Below are 25416 nucleotides of genomic sequence, written 5' to 3'. Positions count from 1 at the left end.
TATACACTATACACTATGTATACACTATGTATACACTATATACACTATACACTATGTATACACTATACACTATGTATACACTATATACACTATATACACTATGTATACACTATATACACTATACACTATGTATACACTATACACTATGTATACACTATATACACTATACACTATGTATACACTATATATACACTATACACTATGTATACACTATATATACACTATACACTATGTATACCCTATATATACACTATACACTATGTATACACTATATATACACTATGTATACACTATATATATATATACACTATACACTATATATACACTATACACTATGTATACACTATATATACACTATACACTATATATACACTATACACTATGTATACACTATATATACACTATACACTATGTATACACTATACACTATATACACTATATACACACTATACACTATGTATACACTATACACTATGTATACACTATATACACTATACACTATGTATACACTATATACACTATACACACTATATACACTATACACTATGTATACACTATATACACTATACACTATGTATACACTATATATACACTATACACTATGTATACACTATATATACACTATACACTATATATACACTATATACACTATACACACACTATACACTATGTATACACTATGTATACACTATATACACTATACACTATGTATACACTATATACACTATACACACTATATACACTATACACTATGTATACACTATATATACACTATATACACTATATACTATGTATACACTATATATACACTATACACTATGTATACACTATACACTATATACACTATATACACTCACCGGCCACTTTATTAGGTACACCTGTCCAACTGCTCGTTAACACTTAATTTCTAATCAGCCAATCACATGGCGGCAACTCAGTGCATTTCGGCATGTAGACATGGTCAAGACAATCTCCTGCAGTTCAAACCGAGCATCAGTATGGGGGGGAAGAAAGGTGATTTGAGTGCCTTTGAACGTGGCATGGTTGTTGGTGCCAGAAGGGCTGGTCTGAGTATTTCAGAAACTGCTGATCTACTGGGATTTTCACGCACAACCATCTCTAGGGTTTACAGAGAATGGTCCGAAAAAGAAAAAACATCCAGTGAGCGGCAGTTCTGTGGGGGGCGGAAATGCGTTGTTGATGCCAGAGGTCAGAGGAGAATGGCCAGACTGGTTCGAGCTGATAGAAAGGCAACAGTGACTCAAATAGCCACCCGTTACACCCAAGGTAGCCAGAAGAGCATCTCTGAACGCCGCACAGTACGTCCAACTTTGAGGCTACAGATGGGCTACAGCAGCAGAAGACCACACCGGGGGCCACTCCTTTCAGCTAAGAACAGGAAACTGAGGCTACAATTTGCACAAGCTCATCGAAATTGGACAATTGAAGATTGGAAAAACGTTGCCTGGTCTGATGAGTCTCGATTTCTGCTGCGACATTCGGATGGTAGGGTCAGAATTTGGCGTCAACAACATGAAAGCATGGATCCATCCTGCCTTGTATCGGTAACGGTTCAGGCTGGTGGTGGTGGTGTCATGGTGTGGGGAATATTTTCTTGGCACTCTTTGGGCCCCTTGGTACCAATTGACCATCGTTACAACGCCAAAGCCTACCTGAGTATTGTTGCTGACCATGTCCATCCCTTTATGACCACAATGTACCCAACATCTGATGGCTACTTTCAGCAGGATAATGCAATGCCATGTCATAAAGCTGGAATCATCTCAGACTGGTTTCTTGAACATGACAATGAGTTCACTGTACTCCAATGGCCTCCACAGTCACCAGATCTCAATCCAATAGAGGAGCATCTTTGGGATGTGGCGGAACGGGAGATTCGCATCATGGATGTGCAGCCGACAAATCTGCGACTGCAACTGTGTGATGCCGCCATCATGTCAATATGGAGCAAAATCTCTGAGGAATGCTTCCAGCACCTTGTTGTATCTATGCCACGAAGAATTGAGGCAGTTCTGAAGGCAAAAGGGGGTCCAACCCGTTACTAGCATGGTGGACCTAATAAAGTGGCCGGGGAGTGTACACTATGTATACACTATATACACTATATACACTATATACACTATACACTATATACACTATATACACTATATACACTATACACTATGTATACACTATATACACTATACACTATGTATACACTATACACACTATACACTACGTATACACTATATATACACTATATACACTATACACTATGTATACACTATATATACACTATATATACACTATGTATACACTATATACACTATATACACTATATACACTATAAACTATGTATACACTATATACACTATGTATACACTATATACACTATACACTATGTATACACTATATACACTATACACTATGTATACACTATATACACTATACACTATATATACTATACACTATGTATACACTATGTATACACTATATATACACTATACACTATGTATACACTATATATACACTATGTATACACTATATATACACTATACACTATGTATACACTATATACACTATATACACTATGTATACACTATATACACTATACACTATGTATACACTATATACACTATATACACTATGTATACACTATATACACTATACACTATGTATACACTATATACACTATACACTATGTATACACTATACACTATGTATACACTATATACACTATACACTATGTATACACTATATACACTATACACTATGTATACACTATATATACACTATGTATACACTATATATACACTATACACTATGTATACACTATATACACTATATACACTATGTATACACTATATACACTATACACTATGTATACACTATATACACTATACACTATGTATACACTATATACACTATACACTATATACACTATATATACACTATATACACTATACACTATGTATACACTATATATACACTATGTATACACTATATATACACTATACACTATGTATACACTATATACACTATATACACTATGTATACACTATATACACTATACACTATGTATACACTATACACTATGTATACACTATGTATACACTATACACTATGTATACACTATATACACTATATATACACTATACACTATATACACTATGTATACACTATATACACTATACACTATGTATACACTATATATACACTATACACTATGTATACACTATATACACTATATACACTATGTATACACTATATACACTATATACACTATGTATACACTATATACACTATACACTATGTATACACTATACACTATGTATACACTATATACACTATACACTATGTATACACTATATATACACTATACACTATGTATACACTATATATACACTATACACTATGTATACACTATATATACACTATACACTATATATACACTATACACTATGTATACACTATGTATACACTATATACACTATACACTATGTATACACTATACACTATGTATACACTATATACACTATATACACTATATACACTATACACTATACACTATGTATACACTATATACACTATACACTATGTATACACTATATATACACTATACACTATGTATACACTATACACTATGTATACCCTATATATACACTATACACTATGTATACACTATATATACACTATACACTATGTATACACTATATATATATATACACTATACACTATATATACACTATACACTATGTATACACTATATATACACTATACACTATATATACACTATACACTATGTATACACTATATATACACTATACACTATATATACACTATACACTATGTATACACTATACACTATATACACTATATACACACTATACACTATGTATACACTATACACTATGTATACACTATATACACTATACACTATGTATACACTATATACACTATACACACTATATACACTATACACTATGTATACACTATATACACTATACACTATGTATACACTATATATACACTATACACTATATATACACTATATATACACTATACACTATGTATACACTATATATACACTATACACTATATATACACTATATACACTATATACACTATACACACACTATACACTATGTATACACTATGTATACACTATATACACTATACACTATGTATACACTATATACACTATACACACTATATACACTATACACTATGTATACACTATATATACACTATATACACTATACACTATATACTATGTATACACTATATATACACTATATACACTATACACTATGTATACACTATACACTATATACACTATATACACTATACACTATGTATACACTATATACACTATATACACTATATACACTATATACACACTATACACTATGTATACACTATGTATACACTATATACACTATACACTATGTATACACTATATACACTATACACACTATATACACTATACACTATATATACACTATATACACTATACACTATATACTATGTATACACTATATATACACTATATACACTATACACTATGTATACACTATACACTATATACACTATATACACTATACACTATATACACTCACCGGCCACTTTATTAGGTACACCTGTCCAACTGCTCGTTAACATTTAATTTCTAATCAGCCAATCACATTGCGGCAACTCAGTGCATTTCGGCATGTAGACATGGCCAAGACAATCTCCTGCAGGTCAAACCGAGCATCAGTATGGGGGGGAAGAAAGGTGATTTGAGTGCCTTTGAACGTGGCATGGTTGTTGGTGCCAGAAGGGCTGGTCTGAGTATTTCAGAAACTGCTGATCTACTGGGATTTTCACGCACAACCATCTCTAGGGTTTACAGAGAATGGTCCGAAAAAGAAAAAACATCCAGTGAGCGGCAGTTCTGTGGGGGGCGGAAATGCGTTGTTGATGCCAGAGGTCAGAGGAGAATGGCCAGACTGGTTCGAGCTGATAGAAAGGCAACAGTGACTCAAATAGCCACCCGTTACACCCAAGGTAGCCAGAAGAGCATCTCTGAACGCCGCACAGTACGTCCAACTTTGAGGCTACAGATGGGCTACAGCAGCAGAAGACCACACCGGGGGCCACTCCTTTCAGCTAAGAACAGGAAACTGAGGCTACAATTTGCACAAGCTCATCGAAATTGGACAATTGAAGATTGGAAAAACGTTGCCTGGTCTGATGAGTCTCGATTTCTGCTGCGACATTCGGATGGTAGGGTCAGAATTTGGCGTCAACAACATGAAAGCATGGATCCATCCTGCCTTGTATCGGTAACGGTTCAGGCTGGTGGTGGTGGTGTCATGGTGTGGGGAATATTTTCTTGGCACTCTTTGGGCCCCTTGGTACCAATTGAGCATCGTTGCAACGCCAAAGCCTACCTGAGTATTGTTGCTGACCATGTCCATCCCTTTATGAGCACAATGTACCCAACATCTGATGGCTACTTTCAGCAGGATAATGCAATGCCATGTCATAAAGCTGGAATCATCTCAGACTGGTTTCTTGAACATGACAATGAGTTCACTGTACTCCAATGGCCTCCACAGTCACCAGATCTCAATCCAATAGAGGAGCATCTTTGGGATGTGGTGGAACGGGAGATTCGCATCATGGATGTGCAGCCGACAAATCTGCGACTGCAACTGTGTGATGTCATCATGTCAATATGGAGCAAAATCTCTGAGGAATGCTTCCAGCACCTTGTTGTATCTATGCCACCAAGAAATGAGGCAGTTCTGAAGGCAAAAGGGGGTCCAACCCGTTACTAGCATGGTGTACCTAATAAAGTGGCCGGTGAGTGTATACACTATACACTATATACACTATACACACTATATACACTACGTATACACTATATGCACTATATACACTATATATACTCCGTATACACTATACACTATATACACTATACACACTATATACACTACGTATACACTATATGCACTATATACACTATATATACTCCGTATACACTATATACACTATATACACTATATACACTATACACTATATACACTATATACACTACGTATACACTATATGCACTATATACACTATATATACTCCGTATACACTATATACACTATATACACTATATACACTATACACTATATACACTATATACACTACGTATACACTATATGTACACTATATACACTATACACACTATATACACTACGTATACACTATATGCACTATATACACTATATATACTCCGTATACACTATATACACTATACACTATGTATACACTATACACACTATACACACTATACACACTATATACACTATATACACTATACACACTACGTATACACTATATGCACTATATACACTATATATACTCCGTATACACTATATATACTCCTCAGCCTCTCCCTCCTCCTCCTCACCATGTCGCCGTTCTGTCGCTTCTTCTCTCCCGCTGCAGCGTCCCTGTTGCCATGGACACCGCGCAGCCTTCTGGGAGCTCCGCGCACGTGGTGACGTCATCAGCAGGCGCCGTGTTGTTGCCGGATGTTGTCTGGAGGTGAGTACAGGGGGCGCTGGAGGAGGAGGACTACAACCCCCCGCACCCTCACCTGTGGCCCTGTCATTGTCTAGCTGCCGGCCGTCAGTGCATGCTGGGAGTTGTAGTTCTACGGCTGCACTGCAATTATTCCCGTGTGTCACTATGGTAACCAGAAGTGGGCGGGGCTGTACCTGCAGTAATGATCCTCTCCAGTCACTACAAGGGGTTAATAGCTATGGCCCCCCCCTGAGAGGGCAACAATGGCGGATTGGCAGGTAGAGGTGACCTGCGCCCACTACATGTAATAAACGGACCGGCCTTGTGATCAGACAACGGTCTGAAGGAAATCATCATTTCTGACTTTCTTCCAGTCGTTGTGTTGTAGTCGTGGCATCTGGTTACGATAAAACGGTGCGGTTAAAGGCGTGGATCCAGTAGGTGGCGCTGCCTCAGCTCGGGGGGTGTTAGCTATGGCAGGTGGGGCCCCCCGGCCTCAGGGGCCACAAGCAGACCACAAATGTAACCCTATCCTGGTGCCACATACTAATAGCCACTGGAGTCAGCGCCACCTACTGGAGCCACAGCAGACCAGGGCGCACCTTCTTTTAACTCTTTCAGCTGTCAGTTTTTCAGTCTGTTGTTCTGATCCTATCACAGATCAAACCAATGGCCTTGTAAGAGGTCGGTGTGACCTTCATACTAGATGTAAGTCCTGTCACAGGGTGTTAAAGGGGTTGTCATATTGATGATGTGTCCACAGGATAAATAATGTGCGGGGTCTGACACCTGGGCCTGTAGATATGACCTGGGGGAGTCTCTAGACCCCATACACAGTGTCCCGAACCACCGCTGGACGGGGCTGATAACGTGAATAGGAGAGCCCGCACACACCGTCATCCACTAGCAGCCTCTGACACCCGAGGGCTGCTGTACAGCTGATCTGTGTGGGGTCCGGGTGTCAGACACCCCCAGGTCACATACTAATGATCTATCCTGTGGATCAGTATTAAAAATCCATTTGGGGTTGTGACAACCGGTTACAATATCTGTAGTAATTGCCGTCCATGGCCGGGGCGCGGTGTCCCCGCTGTGCAGGTTCGTCTAGTTACCAAACTCCCATAAAGGTTATTGGAGAGACTTTCACATCATGGCATAGGCTATGGATATGGTAATACCCCTTTAAGAGACCGCTGGCTATGCAGGGAGCGTTACTGCTGCACATACTCACCTCTCTCTGTTTCCTCACAGCTGCGCTCTCCATGATGTGCTGACCAGAGAGCTCTGACCCGCAGGCCTGAAGATGGCAAATCCATTGCGAGGAGAGGTTGTGAAGCTGTACAAGAACGTAAGCTCCCCCAAAATCACTCCTGGTAGTCTCTTCACCTTCAATGCCTTCTCCCAATCCCTGCTTACTGCTTTGGGGGGTCTGAATTCTCCTTCACAGTATTTTGTTACATGAATAGTATTCCAGACCTACAGTGAAGACTGACACACAGGGTGGTGTAATGCAGATGTATGAGAGAGCTGTATACTCGGGGCTGCCGTCTCCTCCATGACACGATCCATCTTTCTTTCTGCAGCTTCTCTTCTTGGGCCGGGAATACCCGAGAGGCGAGGCGTTCTTCAAGGAGCGTCTGAAGAAAGCCTTCATGAAGAATAAAGACGTCAGCGACCCTGAGACGATCCGGGAGCTCATCGCCCGGGGGGAGTTCGTCATTAAAGAGCTGGAGGCCTTATATTTTCTACGCAAGTACCGGGCGATGAAGCAGCGCTATTACGAGGACGGCCCGGGCTCTAGCGCAACGTCTCCTCGCTGAGGGCAACGTCAGCCATATGAGGGGAGGAGCCGAAATTTAGGACTAAACTCCTGTTCCTGTGCCTTACACAGCGCGGCTCATATGTGCGAGCGCAATCTGTAAAATCATGGAGAGTGTGGGAGAAGGGTGTAATAAAGGTCTCATCTGTAATACAGGAGGTGTCGGGAGCTCCGCTTGCTGTCACTGAACAGACACACGATAACAGCGCTCCGGATACACAGCATCTGTATCTATGAGGAGACTCTGAGGTGGGGTCAGACAGTATATGACGAGTCTGTTATGGATGTGCATCAATGTGATGAGCACAGGGCCCTGTACACCCATAGCATGCAGTGTACTCAGGTCAGGACGGGGGAGGGGTCACAGCTGCGGCCCCACAGTGAGCGAGGCCGAGTAACGCACAACGTCGTAGTCACCAGAAGTCGTTTATTACATTACAATAAATAGGAGCGTTACAGTTAATGACAAAGTAAAATGACGACATCCCACGGAACAAACTCCTATAAAATCCTACAGATCAGTGGTCATTGTAAGGTCGTAGTTCATCACGTCGACGCGCGGCCACCACAATGGATGAAAACAGACAAAAAAAAAGATAATAAAAAGCACAAATGTACAAAATGTGCACGTTCTATACAAAATAGTCCAAATACATTCCAAGTAAACAGAGTCCGGGATCTCCGCAGGGGCGCGAGACACAGCGTGGGGGGAGGGGGCGCATACAGACCGTCACATCCATTACAATCACATCGTGTCCGCCCTCGGAGTCAGGAAAGGCCAGAACCGGACACGGGATGTAGAATCCACAACAGAAGAGAATTTCATGTGACACTTTGTTAGGACACTATTCACAACCTCCGAATAATAGATTAGTGCCCCTCCCCCCCAGGACGCGTCCAGTTGTCAGTTACTGGTTAGCCATGGTCAGGCTGATAAGGAGCATGCAAAAAAAATCCAACACAAGGCCCCACCCACTGATCAGGCTCCTCCCACTGGGTTAGGTTTACACAAGGCCCCACCCACTGATCAGGCTCCTCCCACCACACATGATGCTGGTTTAGTTCCCTGTAGATTATAATCTCGCTCCATCCATCGCCTGCTGAGTTTGTGCTTATACATAGCAACCCATCTGAGCAAGCAGTGCTGCAGTGTAAAGCATGAAGACAAGGTGGAGCAGACATTGCTGATAATAGAGGAGTCCTAAGGACGCAGCAGAGAATCTCCAGTCACCGGGGCCCTAGCTATGGCTGACGGGTACATTACTAGTCACAATCACAGTGAGGTAGGTGCGGACTCCCGGCTACAGTTCAGAAGTCAGACTATCTCAGACATTACAAGCCGATTGCCTATGATCCAGTACAAGCGGTGGGGTGGGGTCACCATCACATTATGTACTTACCCCCTGCAGTAAGCTCATCCTAGGGGCCACCATGGCTGCCCTGGGAAGGTTAGCACTGCTTACAGGATTGATTGCTTCTGTCTGCTCAGTATGTACACTGCTAGACCATACAAGACGAACCTAACCAACTGATGGCGATGGGGAGAGGAAATGGTATAGCATGCAGCCACCTCCAGGGCACCAGTCACACGACTAATCTGTGCGTTACCTACTCCGACCTCACCCATAGCTTATAATGGCACGTAATGTAACAAGGGGGCGGGGCAGACAGCTCAGGGTCACTAATGCACCAATAAGGCAACTCCCTGAAATATAAACCCCGTGTTCATGCTGGGAGGAAATGTTCCAATACTTGGGGAGGGGGCTCGCTGCAAAACGGGAAACAACAGCTATGGATAGGGTTTGCCCTGAAACTGCTTTGGACCGTGGAAGACTTGATTGACAGGAGACACATGGGGATCAAACTACGACCTACCACATAAGCGACACCCCCACCCGCCATATACAGGAGACCGTATGGTCATTTACTACTCAACTATAATGTATCATCCTCCAGAGCTGCGCTCACTATTCTGCTGGTACAGTCACTGTGTACATATATTACTTATCGTGTATTATACTGCAGAGCTGCGCTCACTATTCTGCTGGTGCAGTCACTGTGTACATATATTACTTATCATGTATTATACTGCAGAGCTGCGCTCACTATTCTGCTGGTGCAGTCACTGTGTACATACATTACATTACTTATCCTGTATTATACTCCAGAGCTGCGCTCACTATTCTGCTGGTGCAGTCACTGTGTACATACATTACATTACTTATCCTGTATTATACTCCAGAGCTGCGCTCACTATTCTGCTGGTGCAGTCACTGTGTACATACATTACATTACTTATCCTGTATTATACCCCAGAGCTGCGCTCACTATTCTGCTGGTGCAGTCACTGTGTACATACATTACATTACTTATCCTGTATTATACTCCAGAGCTGCGCTCACTATTCTGCTGGTGCAGTCACTGTGTACATACATTACATTACTTATCCTGTATTATACTCCAGAGCTGCGCTCACTATTCTGCTGGTGCAGTCACTGTGTACATACATTACATTACTTATCCTGTATTATACCCCAGAGCTGCGCTCACTATTCTGCTGGTACAGTCACTGTGTACATACATTACTTATCCTGTATTATACTCCAGAGCTGCGCTCACTATTCTGCTGGTACAGTCACTGTGTACATTCATTACATTACTTATCCTGTATTATACTCCAGAGCTGCGCTCACTATTCTGCTGGTACAGTCACTGTGTACATACATTACATTACTTATCCTGTATTATACTCCAGAGCTACGCTCACTATTCTGCTGGTACAGTCACTGTGTACATACATTACATTACTGTATTATACTCCAGAGCTGCGCTCACTATTCTGCTGGTACAGTCACTGTGTACATACATTACATTACTTATCCTGTATTATACCCCAGAGCTGCGCTCACTATTCTGCTGGTACAGTCACTGTGTACATACATTACATTACATATCCTGTATTATACTCCAGAGCTGCGCTCACTATTCTGCTGGTGCAGTCACTGTGTACATACATTACATTACTTATCCTGTATTATACTCCAGAGCTGCGCTCACTATTCTGCTGGTGCAGTCACTGTGTACATACATTACATTATTTATCCTGTATTATACTCCAGAGCTGCGCTCACTATTCTGCTGGTACAGTCACTGTGTACATACATTACATTATTTATCCTGTATTATACTACAGAGCTGCGCTCACTATTCTGCTGGTGCAGTCACTGTGTACATACATTACTTATCCTGTATTATACTCCAGAGCTGCGCTCACTATTCTGCTGGTACAGTCGCTGTGTACATACATTACATTACTTATCCTGTATTATACTCCAGAGCTGCGCTCACTATTCTGCTGGTATAGTACACTATTATATTCTGTCTGCATTATACTCACTGTTCTGCTGGTGGGGCTGCAGTATTGTGAGTGCAGCTCTGGGGTAGAGTACAGGATGTATTTAGTCTATAGACATAACACAAATGTCTACTATTAGAGGGGCTGTTAGGAGAGTCCAAACCAGAGTAAACTGAAGTATCTACTGGGAGGAGCAGCGTTATACTGGGGAGGTGGGGGAGGGGTCATGCATACACCACACAGCCTGGACCAGGGAGGTTAGCACCAGTGTGTCACATTGTGGGTAGGTGGGGTAGCATGTCGTAGTCAGCGGTAGTGGCGGCGTGCACATCACGATGACGGTCCCATGAGCCTGGTGGAGCGGGCGGGGGGAGAGGTCCGGCCAGGTCACATGATGCAGGGTCCGTGTCCAGTCCATTCCTGGGGGTAAAGCTGGAGGACGAGCAGATGAGCACACGCTGCATGCACACAGAGGGCCTGGTGCGTCCGCCCCACACAATACTGACACGACAGGCAGAGGGCGCTGCGCTGGAAGCAGGAGGCCAATAATTTAGTGTATAATGTACAAGGCGGGGGTGGGCGGGGTCACCGGGGGCCAATCACAGGATCAGACACTTGGACTTGGATTTTTTCTTCTTCTTTTTGCCTTCCTTGCTCATCTTCTCTTTGTGCTTTCGGATTTCTCGTACTAATGTGTAGAAAGCGTCGTCGACCCCCTGAGGACAGACAAAGCCTTGTTATAAGGAGAATACCGGGCCCCCTCCCCAACCCGAGACCCCTGCATGCTGGCTGGCACCAGGGCATGTTACAAACAGCACCACCCCTGTCCAGAGGCTGTGTCTGGTACTGCAGCTCCACTGAGGTCATTGTGTCTGACCTGTAATTCCTATCACAACCTCTGAGTTGGTGAGGCGCCATTTTTGGAATAAGTAATTTGTTAACCTTGGGGATAGGCGTGCAGGGCCCAGTCTAACAGGTCTGCCTTCTCCAAGTAACAGCGCCCCATGTGTCCAGAGGCTGTGCACGGTATTGCAGATCCTTTATATTTACTTTGGTGGAGATGAGCTGCAGTACCAGACACAACCTCTAGTCAATGTGGCGCCATTTCTGGTAGCCTTAGATTTTCCCCAGGTAGACCCCACATACCCATCGTCCCCTCCCCACACAGACACACTCCCCCCGCAGGACACATCCTGTACTGCAGCGCCGCCCCTCGGTGTGCACTTACCCGCTCACATTATTAGGCATTTTTTTATTTTCACACAGCCGGGCGTCTTTTCTTCTTTACTCATCTTTTTCAATCTGTATTGTCGGATTTCTCTCACCAATGTATAAAAAGCATCCTCCACTCTCTGCATTGCAAAACACAACTCCTTTAAGATGGGGGGGAGGGGCTGCTCAAATGTGGCCCCCAAATGTGGCTATACAGGGGAGGGGCTGCACCAACTCTGGCTATACAGGGGAGGGGCTGCACCAACTCTGGCTATACAGGGGAGGGGCTGCACCAACTGTGGCTATACAGGGGAGGGGCTGCACCACATCAGGGTCTCCCCCCTTCATGTCACCAGTGCAAGTCATACAAGAAGCCCTGGTGTTGTCTGCTTCTGGGAGAGCTGGGTGATGACAGCGTGACCGCCCTACAACATAACGTCTGTGCAGTAAACCCTGGAAACCTGAGCTGCAGCGATCACCGCATTACTAGCCACCCAGCTTTCCTAGAGACAGACCATCATAGGACAACTTGGGGAGGGACTTCGGGGGCCGGTGAATTATTATTTGTCCGTTTGCAGATCAGGAGGGATTGGATTAGGTGTCAGCTTTATAGGAGAAGAAAACCATGGGAACAGCGCCACACCTGTCCACAGGTTGTAGGAGGTATTACAGAGGAGACCTGAAGGTGTAATACCAGACACAGCCTATGGCCAGGCGTGGCGCTGTGTCTGGATCTGATCTGCCCGATCCGCGCCCCCCCGGTGACGATCATTGGGGGTCTTTGAGGAGATTTTGCCATATCATTGGGAAGCAGAGAGTGTTTTATCAATGCAGAGAGAAGAAGAAGAGCAGAAGATGAGACCAAACACCAAGCGCAGCCGTCACATCCGCCAATCACAGCATGCACTGATCGGGGCGGGGGCCCTGCCCTCAGCTCACCCCATATCTGCCCCTCTGAAATTTGTGACACCTCTCCCTATCCATGATTAGAAGCAGGAGGTGTCAGAGCAATCATCGGGGGGCGCCCTCTCCTCGTGTAAAGGGGCAGATGCAGAGCGGCCGCACCCCCAGGACAGGGCTGGATTAACCCTTTAGTCTATGTCCAGTACCATTACAAATAACAGGCAGCAGAGAATTTCCTGCCAGAAAGCGATCACCAGATTGCAGCTCCTGAGGGTGGGGCAGCTATAGGCACCTCCCCCTTATCTGCCCCGCCCATTACTGATTGACTGATTGGTTCAGAGGATGAAGAGGAAGAAGAAGAAATCACAATCGGCAGATGATTGGCTACAAGCGGGGCCGGCCGGGCCGGTAAATGCCACATACAGGGGATGTCCACTGTGGAAATCCTGGCAGAGAGTGCCTGCAGCGCCCCCACAGGGGAGACCAAGTACTGCACTTCAATATGATCAGGTGATCTGTGTGATGTATGGACGTGGCGGGTCCTCCAGTGCTCTGAGGGGTGTGGTTAAGCTCATGCCCCTCCCATATGCCCAGAGCTCTCTAATAGAGGTGAACGCCCCCTTAAATCCTTCTTTTAGGAGACGTTACAATAGACTAGGACTGAGGGGATTCTCCAAACTGAGGGGTCACTGGTGCCCAATATGTGAGCCCGAGGTCTAGATCAGCGGGTGTCAGAGCTCACTATGGGATACAGCCGTCTCTGGAGGACCCAGCACGGCCACAAGAGACCCCTGACACTCAGCTCTGGTAGTCAGAATGGCAGAGAACTAGCCCAGACCAGTGTACACAGAGGACACAGCTGTCAGTGACCGTCCTCATAGCGAGACACCTTCGCGGACAGTACGCAGCCCCTCTGCAGCCCCATGTGCACCAGACTGGACTGTCAGACTCGGCCCCTGCAGGCAGATACTCCTGAGGCGTCGCCATCTCCACGCCCCGGCCAGAAGAGCCGCCACTCAGTTACCTGTCTGGTTTTCGCAGAGGTCTCGATGAAGGGGATGCCGTAACTCCTGGCGAGGTCCTGAGCTTGTTTGGTGTCTACAGTTCTAGAAGGTAAGTCACATTTATTGCCCACTAAGACCATGGGCACGTCCTCCGAGTCCTTCACCCGCTTTATCTGCTCCCTAAAGGGGGAAAGAGGAGAAAACCGAGCGATAAGACACAGGCCAGGGGCAGTGACAGGGTTAAAGAGGAGTCCATGGGGCACAGTGTGACATCATCAGCACAGGGAGGGGCCGCAGCACTTGTTAGCGCCATGGCCTCTGCTCACCTGATCAGCGGGGTCTTGGTTATTGGATCCCCCCATTGATCAGATCCAATAATGGGCTGGGCCAGTGAGCAGGTCATGGGGGGGGATGGTCACTCACCTCCCAGGATCTAGTAACCATGCACTGACATCCACCTTAGATAGAGAGCGCTGTAACTACATGGCCACCCAGTGCTCTCTATGATCAGGCAGAGCAATTCAGGGGCGATCTGCCCAATCATCATGGAGGACAGATCCCAAGTAGGCGGAGACAATCCTCTTACCTTCCCGCACTGGTCCATGCGGAGCCTTACCTATAATGGTGAATGTCCTCAAAAGATTTAGTGTTATTAATGGCGAAGACGCACAGGAACCCCTCCCCCGTCCTCATGTACTGGTCTCTCATGGCGCTGTACTCCTCCTGACCAGCAGTGTCCAGTATATCCAGGAGGCAAGTCTCCCCATCAATGACCACCTGCTTCCTGTACGAGTCCTGCGGAGAGCGGAGCGGCAAAGAGGAATTACATGGAGAAGAGACAGCCGAGGCCTGACGTATACTGCCCACTATAGCAGAGGTGACATGGAGGAGAACGAGATCTCAGCAGAACACTGAGCGCAGCTCTGGAGTATAATACAGTAATGTAATGTATGTACACAGTGACTGTACCAGCAGAATAGTGAGCGCAGCTCTGGAGTATAATACAGGATAAGTAATGTAATGTATGTACACAGTGACTGCACCAGCAGAATAGTGAGCGCAGCTCTGGAGTATAATACAGGATAAGTAATGTAATGTATGTACACAGTGACTGTACCAGCAGAATAGTGAGCGCAGCTCTGGAGTATAATACAGGATAAGTAATGTAATGTATGTACACAGTGACTGCACCAGCAGAATAGTGAGCGCAGCTCTGGAGTATAATACAGGATAAGTAATGTAATGTATGTACACAGTGACTGTACCAGCAGAATAGTGAGCGCAGCTCTGGGGTATAATACAGGATAAGTAATGTAATGTATGTACACAGTGACTGCACCAGCAGAATAGTGAGCGCAGCTCTGGAGTATTATACAGGATAAGTAATGTAATGTATGTACACAGTGACTGTACCAGCAGAATAGTGAGCGCAGCTCTGGGGTATAATACAGGATAAGTAATGTAATGTATGTACACAGTGACTGTACCAGCAGAATAGTGAGCGCAGCTCTGGAGTATAATACAGGATAAGTAATGTAATGTATGTACACAGTGACTGCACCGGCAGAATAGTGAGCGCAGCTCTGGAGTATAATACAGGATAAGTAATGTAATGTATGTGCACAGTGACTGTACCGGCAGAATAGTGAGCGCAGCTCTGGAGTATAATACAGGATAAGTAATGTAATGTATGTACACAGTGACTGTACCAGCAGAATAGTGAGCGCAGCTCTGGAGTATAATACAGGATAAGTAATGTAATGTATGTACACAGTGACTGTACCGGCAGAATAGTGAGCGCAGCTCTGGAGTATAATACAGGATAAGTAATGTAATGTATGTACACAGTGACTGTACCGGCAGAATAGTGAGCGCAGCTCTGGGGTATAATACAGGATAAGTAATGTAATGTATGTACACAGCGACTGCACCAGCAGAATAGTGAGCGCAGCTCTGGGGTATAATACAGGATAAGTAATGTAATGTATGTACACAGTGACTGTACCAGCAGAATAGTGAGCGCAGCTCTGGGGTATAATACAGGATGTAACCCAGGGTCAGTATTAGGACAGTATATATATATATATCACTCAGCGTCTCTCACCTCTATAGTGGGATCATACTCGTCAACAAAATGGTTCTGTATGAGCTGTATGGTCAGGGCGCTCTTCCCCACGCCTCCAGCTCCGACCACCACCAGTTTATATTCTGTCATTTTTGATAAATCTGAAAACAGAAAAAAAAAGTAATTTATTAATAATCTGTTCCAAGCTCAGGACTAGAAAACAGGAAGACGTGTTCTATTAATACATGGGCTGCCCGCTCTGCGGTCCCCGAGGGCGGTTTACGAGGCCGTCACCTGCATTCACTACTAACAGATTCCCACCCAAGGCAGACAGAGGTGGAGCTGTGGAGTCACCGCCGGCTATAATTATACTCCATGAGGTAGAAGCAGCCTGCAATCTGGAGGGGCCGTGTACACACAACAGGGGGCGGCGGGGACCACGGGGAAGGCTTGGTAGGACAGTGGACAATGGCTGTACCTGCTCCTCCATAGTGACCCCAGCTCAGGCTCATATGGGGTGGGGGGTCCTTGATGAGGAACCTCAAGTGATCTGAAGCAGCGCCTCTACAGGCCAAAAGCAGCATTACAGTTTATTTAAGAGTCTGTGTGCGATATAGGGACAGGTCAACCTCTCCAGGACTGCATGGGTTAATAGAGCAGGACGGTTCATCAAACTGAGACCTGCCAAGGTCAGGACTGAAGTCCTCTATCCAAGATGGTGGAGATGACTGATAACCCTTGTTGTAGATTAACCCGAGCACCTGAGACTTCTTAATCCACCCGGAGCCGGTCTGTGTACGGGATTCCAAAGTCTCCGACAGGCGCACGTGACACCCGACAGAGGCCGCACAGGTTACAGAGCTGGACATGTGAGACGTGGTAGGGAGAACAAACCCAGAGACCAACACTAGGGTAGAGACTCCATACTGGAAGGTCCTGAGAGGTGAGCCGGGGACTTGTGTCCGAGGGTCCGCACCTCACCGCTCCATAGACGGAGTCCTTGTCCTGCTCATACAGGTGACTTGTTTCATCTCCCTGCAGCAGTTACATGTATGAGAAGTCACCAGAAAGGGGCAAAGAGAAGGGAATGGACTAAGCCCGACATACTACGGAGATTGTCTGACAGCCATCTCACCCCACTCCGCTATACACATGCACACTCGGCTCAGCGGCACATTCAATGCCATGTTCTCCTGGTTGGGGTTTATCCCACCATGAACAAAATAGGAAAGCCAAGTTCACACACACAGGATCTCCCTGTAATTCTGGACCACAGTCTGCAGGTCTTACACGTGGATTCTGCTGCAGATTAATCCCTACTAGTGGAGAGAACCTGTGACGAATCTAGAAGGTGCTCGCTGCAGGTTTATGGCCGACACGTTCCTCGTACGCAGGATTCCCGCTTTCTGCACCTGCTGACATTTACTGCAGACTCTCCGGCTGGTAAATAAACGTGCGGTGACGTCGATGTGACCGCTACTGGAGGAGACACCTGTGACTGCAGGTAACACAAGGAATCGTGCCAGACAGGTGCAGGCCGGGCGTGGTAACCTGTCGAGCCGGCTCCGGCGAACTCTGCAAAGTATGTGCTGTATGTACACTGGCAACAGGGAGCTCGGCCCAGGCCAGAAACCTCCAGCAATACACAGGGAAGACACACGGGGCGCGCAGGGAGGACACAGGAGACACACAGGGGGCGCGCAGGGAGGACACAGGAGACACACAGGGGTAGTGTCACAGCCACCCCAATACACAGGGGGTGCAGGGAAGACACACGGGGCGCGCAGGGAAGACACAGGAGACACACAGGGGGCGCGCAGGGAGGACACAGGAGACACACGGGGCGCGCAGGGAGGACACAGGAGACACACAGGGGGCGCAGGGAGGACACAGGAGACACACGGGGCGCGCAGGGAGGACACAGGAGACACACAGGGGGCGCGCAGGGAGGACACAGGAGACACACAGGGGGCGCGCAGGGAGGACACAGGAGACACACGGGGCGCGCAGGGAGGACACAGGAGACACACAGGGGGCGCGCAGGGAGGACACAGGAGACACACAGGGGGCGCGCAGGGAGGACACAGGAGACACACAGGGGGCGCAGGGAGGACACAGGAGACACACAGGGGGCGCGCAGGGAGGACACAGGAGACGCACAGGGGGCGCGCAGGGAGGACACAGGAGACACACAGGGGGCGCGCAGGGAGGACACAGGAGACACACAGGGGGCGCAGGGAGGACACAGGAGACACACAGGGGGCGCAGGGAGGACACAGGAGACACACGGGGCGCGCAGGGAGGACACAGGAGACACACGGGGTAGTGTCACAGCCACCCCAATACACAGGGGGTGCAGGGAAGACACAGGAGACACACAGGGGGCGCAGGGAGGACACAGGAGACACACGGGGCGCAGGGAGGACACAGGAGACACACAGGGGGCGCAGGGAAGACACAGGAGACACACAGGGGGCGCAGGGAGGACACAGGAGACACACAGGGGGCGCAGGGAAGACACAGGAGACACACAGGGGGCGCAGGGAAGACACAGGAGACACACAGGGGGCGCAGGGAAGACACAGGAGACACACAGGGGGCGCAGGGAAGACACAGGAGACACACAGGGGGCGCAGGGAAGACACAGGAGACACACAGGGGGCGCAGGGAGGACACAGGAGACACACGGGGTAGTGTCACAGCCACCCCAATACACAGGGGGTGCAGGGAAGACACACAGGGCGCGCAGGGAAGACACAGGAGACACACAGGGGGCGCAGGGAGGACACAGGAGACACACGGGGCGCGCAGGGAGGACACAGGAGACACACAGGGGGCGCAGGGAGGACACAGGAGACACACAGGGGGCGCAGGGAAGACACAGGAGACATACGGGGTGTTCAGGGAAGACACAGGAGACACACAGGGCGAGCAGGAGGACACAGGAGACACATGGGGTAGTGTCACAGCCACCCCAATACACAGGGAAGACACAGGAGACACAGGAGACACACGGGGCGCGCAGGGAGGACAAAGGAGACACACGGGGTAGTGTCACAGCCACCCCAATACACAGGGAAGACACACGGGGCGCACAGGGAAGATACAGGAGATACACGGGGTAGTGTCACAGCCACCCCAATACACGGGGTAGTGTCAGAGCCACCCCAATACACGGGGTAGTGTCAGAGCCACCCCAATACACGGGGCGCGCAGGGGAGACACACGGGGGTAGTGTCACAGCCACCACAATACACCCACAATCCAAGGTCAGCGGCAGATAACACCAGCATTGTGCGGCCTCCACTCGTGGACATTCAATGGGAACAATGTACATCACCTCCTGAATGTAAACAGGCTGAAGATTTGTCACAGCTGAAGGTTTGCTACAATGCATCAGTCTAGACAATCCTCAGGGTCAGCAGCACCTCAGCCCTGTCCTCATGGGCCAGTGACTGTGTAAGTGCAGAGTCCAGGACAGAAGATTTGGGGATTGTCTACCCCGATACATTGTAGGGTTAGTAAAGTGGGGGCCCCCCGAGGGTCTATGGGGCAGTGGTATCACCTTAGTCTTGGGGAGATCACAAGGAGATGGTAATGAGGGGTGGTCTCTGACATCACAAAGCAAAGCCCATGGAGGACCCGGGAGGGCCAAGTGTGAGCAGAGAGTCTCTTATCTAAGCCCCTGGAAGGTCCCTCTAAGAAAACTCAATGCTGAGAAGCCAATACACACTCTTAAAGGGCCACGGACCATCACTCCCCTGCTACACCTAGGGCGGGAGCATTATCCAGCTGTGTGTACAGTGTCCATGAAGGAGACACATGCATACCTGGCTCAGTGTGCAAGTGACTGTAGAGAAGGGAGTAAGTGACTGAGCCCCGGCTTATGGCCACTGACCATGAAGAGGATCTTCTCCCCTCAGACAACACGACAGTCTCTGACCGCTCATGGCTGATAACAGGGAGCAATAGATTGTGCGCAGAGATAGATCTAGCTATGAATGAATAGCCCCGGCCCAGGGGCCTTATAAATGGGGGCCGGGAGGATCAGCACGTCTCATACAATACACTACAGTACTCGCGGGCAACAAGGCCCAAGGACATCTGAAATAAAGTGCAATAGGGGGCGCCAGACCCTCCGAGGAGGAGGAGACCCGCAGTACGGTAATAAGCGGCACCAACAGAGTCCGGCGGCTGCTGATCTCTCCTTTACAACCTCTGGGTCCAGGGGAAAGTCATGTGACCTTCTCAATAAGAGTGTATTCACACTGCAGCTATAGCGCTCTCCATAGGGGGCTGGTGGAGTCCTCTAGGCCGCTGTCAGGGTATCACTATATGGAGAGGCCCTTTAAGGAGGCTTCCGCTGGTCTTAGGTTACGGTTATCAAGGTCTGTCCCCCAAATCTCCCAGGAACCCCCGATGCTACCACACTCCTCTACAGCGCGCTCCGTTGTATGACCCCGGTATTACAATGGCGGTCGTCTTCTGCGATATTCTGAAGGCCCTCACCGTATACTGCCCGGGAGCCAATGGGCGACGTCCGCCACCGCCGGAGAGGACCACGACTCCTCCATGGGACTACAACTCCTATAATCCCAACATCCCCGGACCTAACCTATTGTGGAGCTGAGTCATGGCGACTACAGAAACACGACCGAGGGCAATCTGTGCCCTAAAAGGCGATTCTACTGAGACCTTCTACTGACATGGAGTCAACACAGAGAAGCCGAGCTGCGGCTGCCCAGGAGGACATCGGGGCAAGTACTAGCCACACTCCACGTCTGTAGGTATCCCAAGGTCCGCCCCATAAATACACAGGGTCGGGGTGCAGTCATTCCCATAGACTGTAGGGGGCCCCATTATCCGGAGAGTCCACCTTGGATTTACCACAGAACATGGTGGTGCCGAGCTCGGGCTACGTGAACACGACAGACGCCACGAGAGGAGGGCCAAGTACGCAGCCCCTCACCAGGCCCTATAGAAGTGGGGGAGGGGTGGTTGGAAGATTTGGGGGCACAGACATCGATAACTAATACTGAAATCAACAACCCCAAGGCCGGGGGAGGGTCCTGCGCCATCTTAAAGGGCTTCTCCAGATTACAAATTCTCAGTGTATGTAATAACCGATGGAGGAGACTCCGGCCGCCATTAGAACCCATCACAGGCACAATGGCCGATCACCAAGAGCCCGGACCACCAAGGACCCCACTATAGGCACCGATCACCCCCAAGTGAGGGGCCAGGAGAGAGGTGAGGGGCCCCGGCCAACCAGTGATCAGCCTGCTACAGTGAGGGGCCAGGAGAGAGGTGAGGGGCCCCGGCCAACCAGTGATCAGCCTGCTACAGTGAGGGGCCAGGAGAGAGGTGAGGGGCCCCGGCCAACCAGTGATCAGACTGCTACAGTGAGGGGCCAGGAGAGAGGTGAGGGGCCCCGGCCGATGATCAGCCTGCTACAGTGAGGGGCCAGGAGAGAGGTGAGGGGCCCCGGCCAACCAGTGATCAGCCTGCTACAGTGAGGGGCCAGGAGAGAGGTGAGGGGCCCCGGCCAACCAGTGATCAGCCTGCTACAGTGAGGGGCCAGGAGAGAGGTGAGGGGCCCCGGCCGGTGATCAGCCTGCTACAGTGAGGGGCCAGGAGAGAGGTGAGGGGCCCCGGCCAACCAGTGATCAGCCTGCTACAGTGAGGGGCCAGGAGAGAGGTGAGGGGCCCCGGCCAACCAGTGATCAGCCTGCTACAGTGAGGGGCCAGGAGAGAGGTGAGGGGCCCCGGCCAACCAGTGATCAGCCTGCTACAGTGAGGGGCCAGGAGAGAGGTGAGGGGCCCCGGCCAACCAGTGATCAGCCTGCTACAGTGAGGGGCCAGGAGAGAGGTGAGGGGCCCCGGCCAACCAGTGATCAGCCTGCTACAGTGAGGGGCCAGGAGAGAGGTGAGGAGCCCCGGCCAACCAGTGATCAGCCTGCTACAGTGAGGGGCCCCAGCCAACCAGTGATCAGCTTGCTACAGTAAGGGGCCAGGTGAGAGGTGAGGGGCTGAGCAGAGAGGTGAGGGGCCCCAGCCGGTGATCAGCCCGCTACCAGTAAAGGGCCCAGCAGAGAGGTTTGTGGTGAGGGGCGCAGGCCAGTGATCAGCCTGTTACCAATGAGGGGCCCCGGCCAGGCCACCACAGCCCACCACAGTGAGGAGCCCTGGGCAACCAGTAATCAGCCTGCTATAATGAAAGGCCCAGCAGAGAGATTTGGGGCCCCGGCCTGTGATCAGCCTGCTACCAATGAGGGGCCCAGCAGAGAGTTTGGGGCCCCGGCCTGTGATCAGCCTGCTACCAATGAGGGGCCCAGCAGAGAGTTTGGGGCCCCGGCCTGTGATCAGCCTGCTACCAATGAGGGGCCCAGCAGAGGTTTGGGGCCCCGGCCTGTGATCAGCCTGCTACCAATGAGGGGCCCAGCAGAGAGGTTTGTGGCCCCGGCCGGTGATCAGCCTGCTACCAATGAAGGGCCCAGCAGAGAGGTTTGTGGCCCCGGCCGGTGATCAGCCTGCTACCAATGAGGGGCCCAGCAGAGAGGTTTGTGGCCCCGGCCGGTGATCAGCCTGCTACCAATGAGGGGCCCAGCAGAGAGGTTTGTGGCCCCGGCCGGTGATCAGCCTGCTACCAATGAAGGGCCCAGCAGAGAGGTTTGTGGCCCCGGCCGGTGATCAGCCTGCTACCAATGAGGGGCCCAGCAGAGAGGTTTGTGGCCCCGGCCGGTGATCAGCCTGCTACCAATGAGGGGCCCAGCAGAGAGGTTTGTGGCCCCGGCCGGTGATCAGCCTGCTACCAATGAGGGGCCCAGCAGAGAGGTTTGTGGCCCCGGCCGGTGATCAGCCTGCTACCAATGAGGGGCCCAGCAGAGAGGTTTGTGGCCCCGGACGGTGATCAGCCTGCTACCAATGAGGGGCCCAGCAGAGAGGTTTGTGGCCCCGGACGGTGATCAGCCTGCTACCAATGAAGGGCCCAGCAGAGAGGTGTGTGGCCCCGGCCGGTGATCCTCCCCACACACCGCAGTGCAGCCCCGGCTCTGACGCCCCCACCAGCACACACAGCCCCCGGGACACTCACCGGGCTCCGGTTACACAGGCGGTCACGGCTGCACGTCCATACTCCCGTCACCGGCGCTCCCGCAGTCCAGTCCCGGCTCTCCCAGGCCGAGGTTCAGTGAGGCCGAGTCCGGAGTCCTCTCACCAGGCCGCGCCGCGGAGACTCCCAGGGGCTCTTTAAATACGATCTATAAATACTACAGCCGCGGCCTGTGACGTCACCGCCAGAGACAGACAGCCATTGGTCGGAGGGAGGGGACTACAGCGAGGAACCACGCCCTCCGCGTGGAAAACCACGCCCCCACCCCGCCCTGTACTATAAAAGGATTCTAAACAGAGCGCGTAAATCTAGGCGAAGAGAGAAAGTGATAGTACATAGCTGTATATACAGTATATAGGAGGAGGAGTGATAGTACATAGCTGTATATACAGTGTATATATATGTAATATACAGGAGAGGGAGTGATAGTACATAGCTGTATATACAGTGTATATATGTAATATACAGGAGGAGGAGTGATAGTACATAGCTGTATATACAGTGTATATATGTAATATACAGGAGGGGGAGTGATAGTACATAGCTGTATATACAGTGTATATATGTAATATACAGGAGGGGGAGTGATAGTACATAGCTGTATATACAGTGTATATATGTAATATACAGGAGGAGGAGTGATAGTACATAGCTGTATATACAGTGTATATATGTAATATACAGGAGGGGGAGTGATAGTACATAGCTGTATATACAGTATATATATGTAATATACAGGAGGAGGAGTGATAGTACATAGCTGTATATACAGTGTATATATGTAATATACAGGAGGAGGAGTGATAGTACATAGCTGTATATACAGTATATATATATGTAATATACAGGAGGAGGAGTGATAGTACATAGCTGTATATACAGTGTATATATGTAATATACAGGAGGAGGAGTGATAGTACATAGCTGTATATACAGTGTATATATGTAATATACAGGAGGAGGCGTGATAGTACATAGCTGTATATACAGTATATATATGTAATATACAGGAGGGGGAGTGATAGTACATAGCTGTATATACAGTGTATATATGTAATATACAGGAGGAGGAGTGATAGTACATAGCTGTATATACAGTGTATATATGTAATATACAGGAGGAGGAGTGATAGTACATAGCTGTATATACAGTGTATATATGTAATATACAGGAGGAGGAGTGATAGTACATAGCTGTATATACAGTGTATATATGTAATATACAGGAGGAGGAGTGATAGTACATAGCTGTATATACAGTGTATATATGTAATATACAGGAGGAGGAGTGATAGTACATAGCTGTATATACAGTGTATATATGTAATATACAGGAGGGGAGTGATAGTACATAGCTGTATATACAGTATATATATATGTAAT

General features: G+C 48.2%; 3 protein-coding genes and 1 long non-coding RNA gene across 5 annotated transcripts in view; 1 reads left to right on the top strand and 3 right to left on the bottom strand.

The window, feature by feature from the left end:
- Nucleotides 1-7828, bottom strand: part of DNAI7 (dynein axonemal intermediate chain 7) — a 29891-nt gene extending 22063 nt beyond the window's left edge. Inside the window, exon 1 of the mRNA XM_075275943.1 lies at nucleotides 7796-7828. Within this exon, the coding sequence (XP_075132044.1) occupies nucleotides 7796-7828 (33 nt within the window). The remainder of the gene's footprint in view (nucleotides 1-7795) is intronic.
- On the top strand, nucleotides 6498-8525 carry ETFRF1 (electron transfer flavoprotein regulatory factor 1). The gene is made up of 3 exons (XM_075276502.1): nucleotides 6498-6585; nucleotides 7816-7912; nucleotides 8148-8525. Exons 2-3 carry the CDS (start codon nucleotides 7868-7870, stop codon nucleotides 8382-8384), a joined length of 282 nt encoding a protein of 93 aa, XP_075132603.1. The 5' UTR covers nucleotides 6498-6585; nucleotides 7816-7867; the 3' UTR covers nucleotides 8385-8525.
- Nucleotides 8526-8796: 271 nt separating this feature from the next.
- On the bottom strand, nucleotides 8797-11380 carry LOC142204176 (uncharacterized). The gene is made up of 2 exons (XR_012716137.1): nucleotides 11108-11380; nucleotides 8797-10370 (listed from the first exon to the last, which is right to left on the bottom strand). It is a non-coding gene; the product is annotated as an uncharacterized LOC142204176 (long non-coding RNA).
- A 237-nt stretch (nucleotides 11381-11617) lies between these two features.
- Nucleotides 11618-24139, bottom strand: KRAS (KRAS proto-oncogene, GTPase). Of its 2 annotated transcripts, XM_075275457.1 has the most exons (6): nucleotides 24016-24139; nucleotides 16962-17083; nucleotides 15474-15652; nucleotides 14878-15037; nucleotides 12967-13090; nucleotides 12347-12454 (listed from the first exon to the last, which is right to left on the bottom strand). In XM_075275457.1, exons 2-5 carry the CDS (start codon nucleotides 17070-17072, stop codon nucleotides 12971-12973), a joined length of 570 nt encoding a protein of 189 aa, XP_075131558.1. In that variant the 5' UTR covers nucleotides 17073-17083; nucleotides 24016-24139; the 3' UTR covers nucleotides 12347-12454; nucleotides 12967-12970. The 2 variants fall into 2 exon arrangements, with proteins under 2 accessions (XP_075131559.1, XP_075131558.1); XM_075275458.1 differs by lacking the exon at nucleotides 12967-13090 and having other exon boundaries at nucleotides 11618-12454.
- Nucleotides 24140-25416: the final 1277 nt, after the last annotated feature.

This window comes from Leptodactylus fuscus, chromosome 5, assembly GCF_031893055.1.
Source record: "Leptodactylus fuscus isolate aLepFus1 chromosome 5, aLepFus1.hap2, whole genome shotgun sequence".
Taxonomy (NCBI): Eukaryota; Metazoa; Chordata; class Amphibia; order Anura; family Leptodactylidae; genus Leptodactylus; species Leptodactylus fuscus.
This window is presented reverse-complemented; position numbering and strand designations above follow the sequence as displayed.

Bases quoted from the DNA above. Each gene is read 5' to 3' on its own strand.
- KRAS (XM_075275457.1), bottom strand. From the start codon at position 17,072: ATGACAGAATATAAACTGGTGGTGGTCGGAGCTGGAGGCGTGGGGAAG. The intron at 15,038-15,473 runs GTAAGGCTCCGC...TTCCCCCTTTAG, and splicing joins GAGGACATTCACCATTATAG to GGAGCAGATAAAGCGGGTGA. The intron at 13,091-14,877 runs GTAACTGAGTGG...TTTGCAATGCAG, and splicing joins CCTCTGCGAAAACCAGACAG to AGAGTGGAGGATGCTTTTTA.
- ETFRF1 (XM_075276502.1), top strand. From the start codon at position 7,868: ATGGCAAATCCATTGCGAGGAGAGGTTGTGAAGCTGTACAAGAAC. The intron at 7,913-8,147 runs GTAAGCTCCCCC...TTCTTTCTGCAG, and splicing joins TTGTGAAGCTGTACAAGAAC to CTTCTCTTCTTGGGCCGGGA.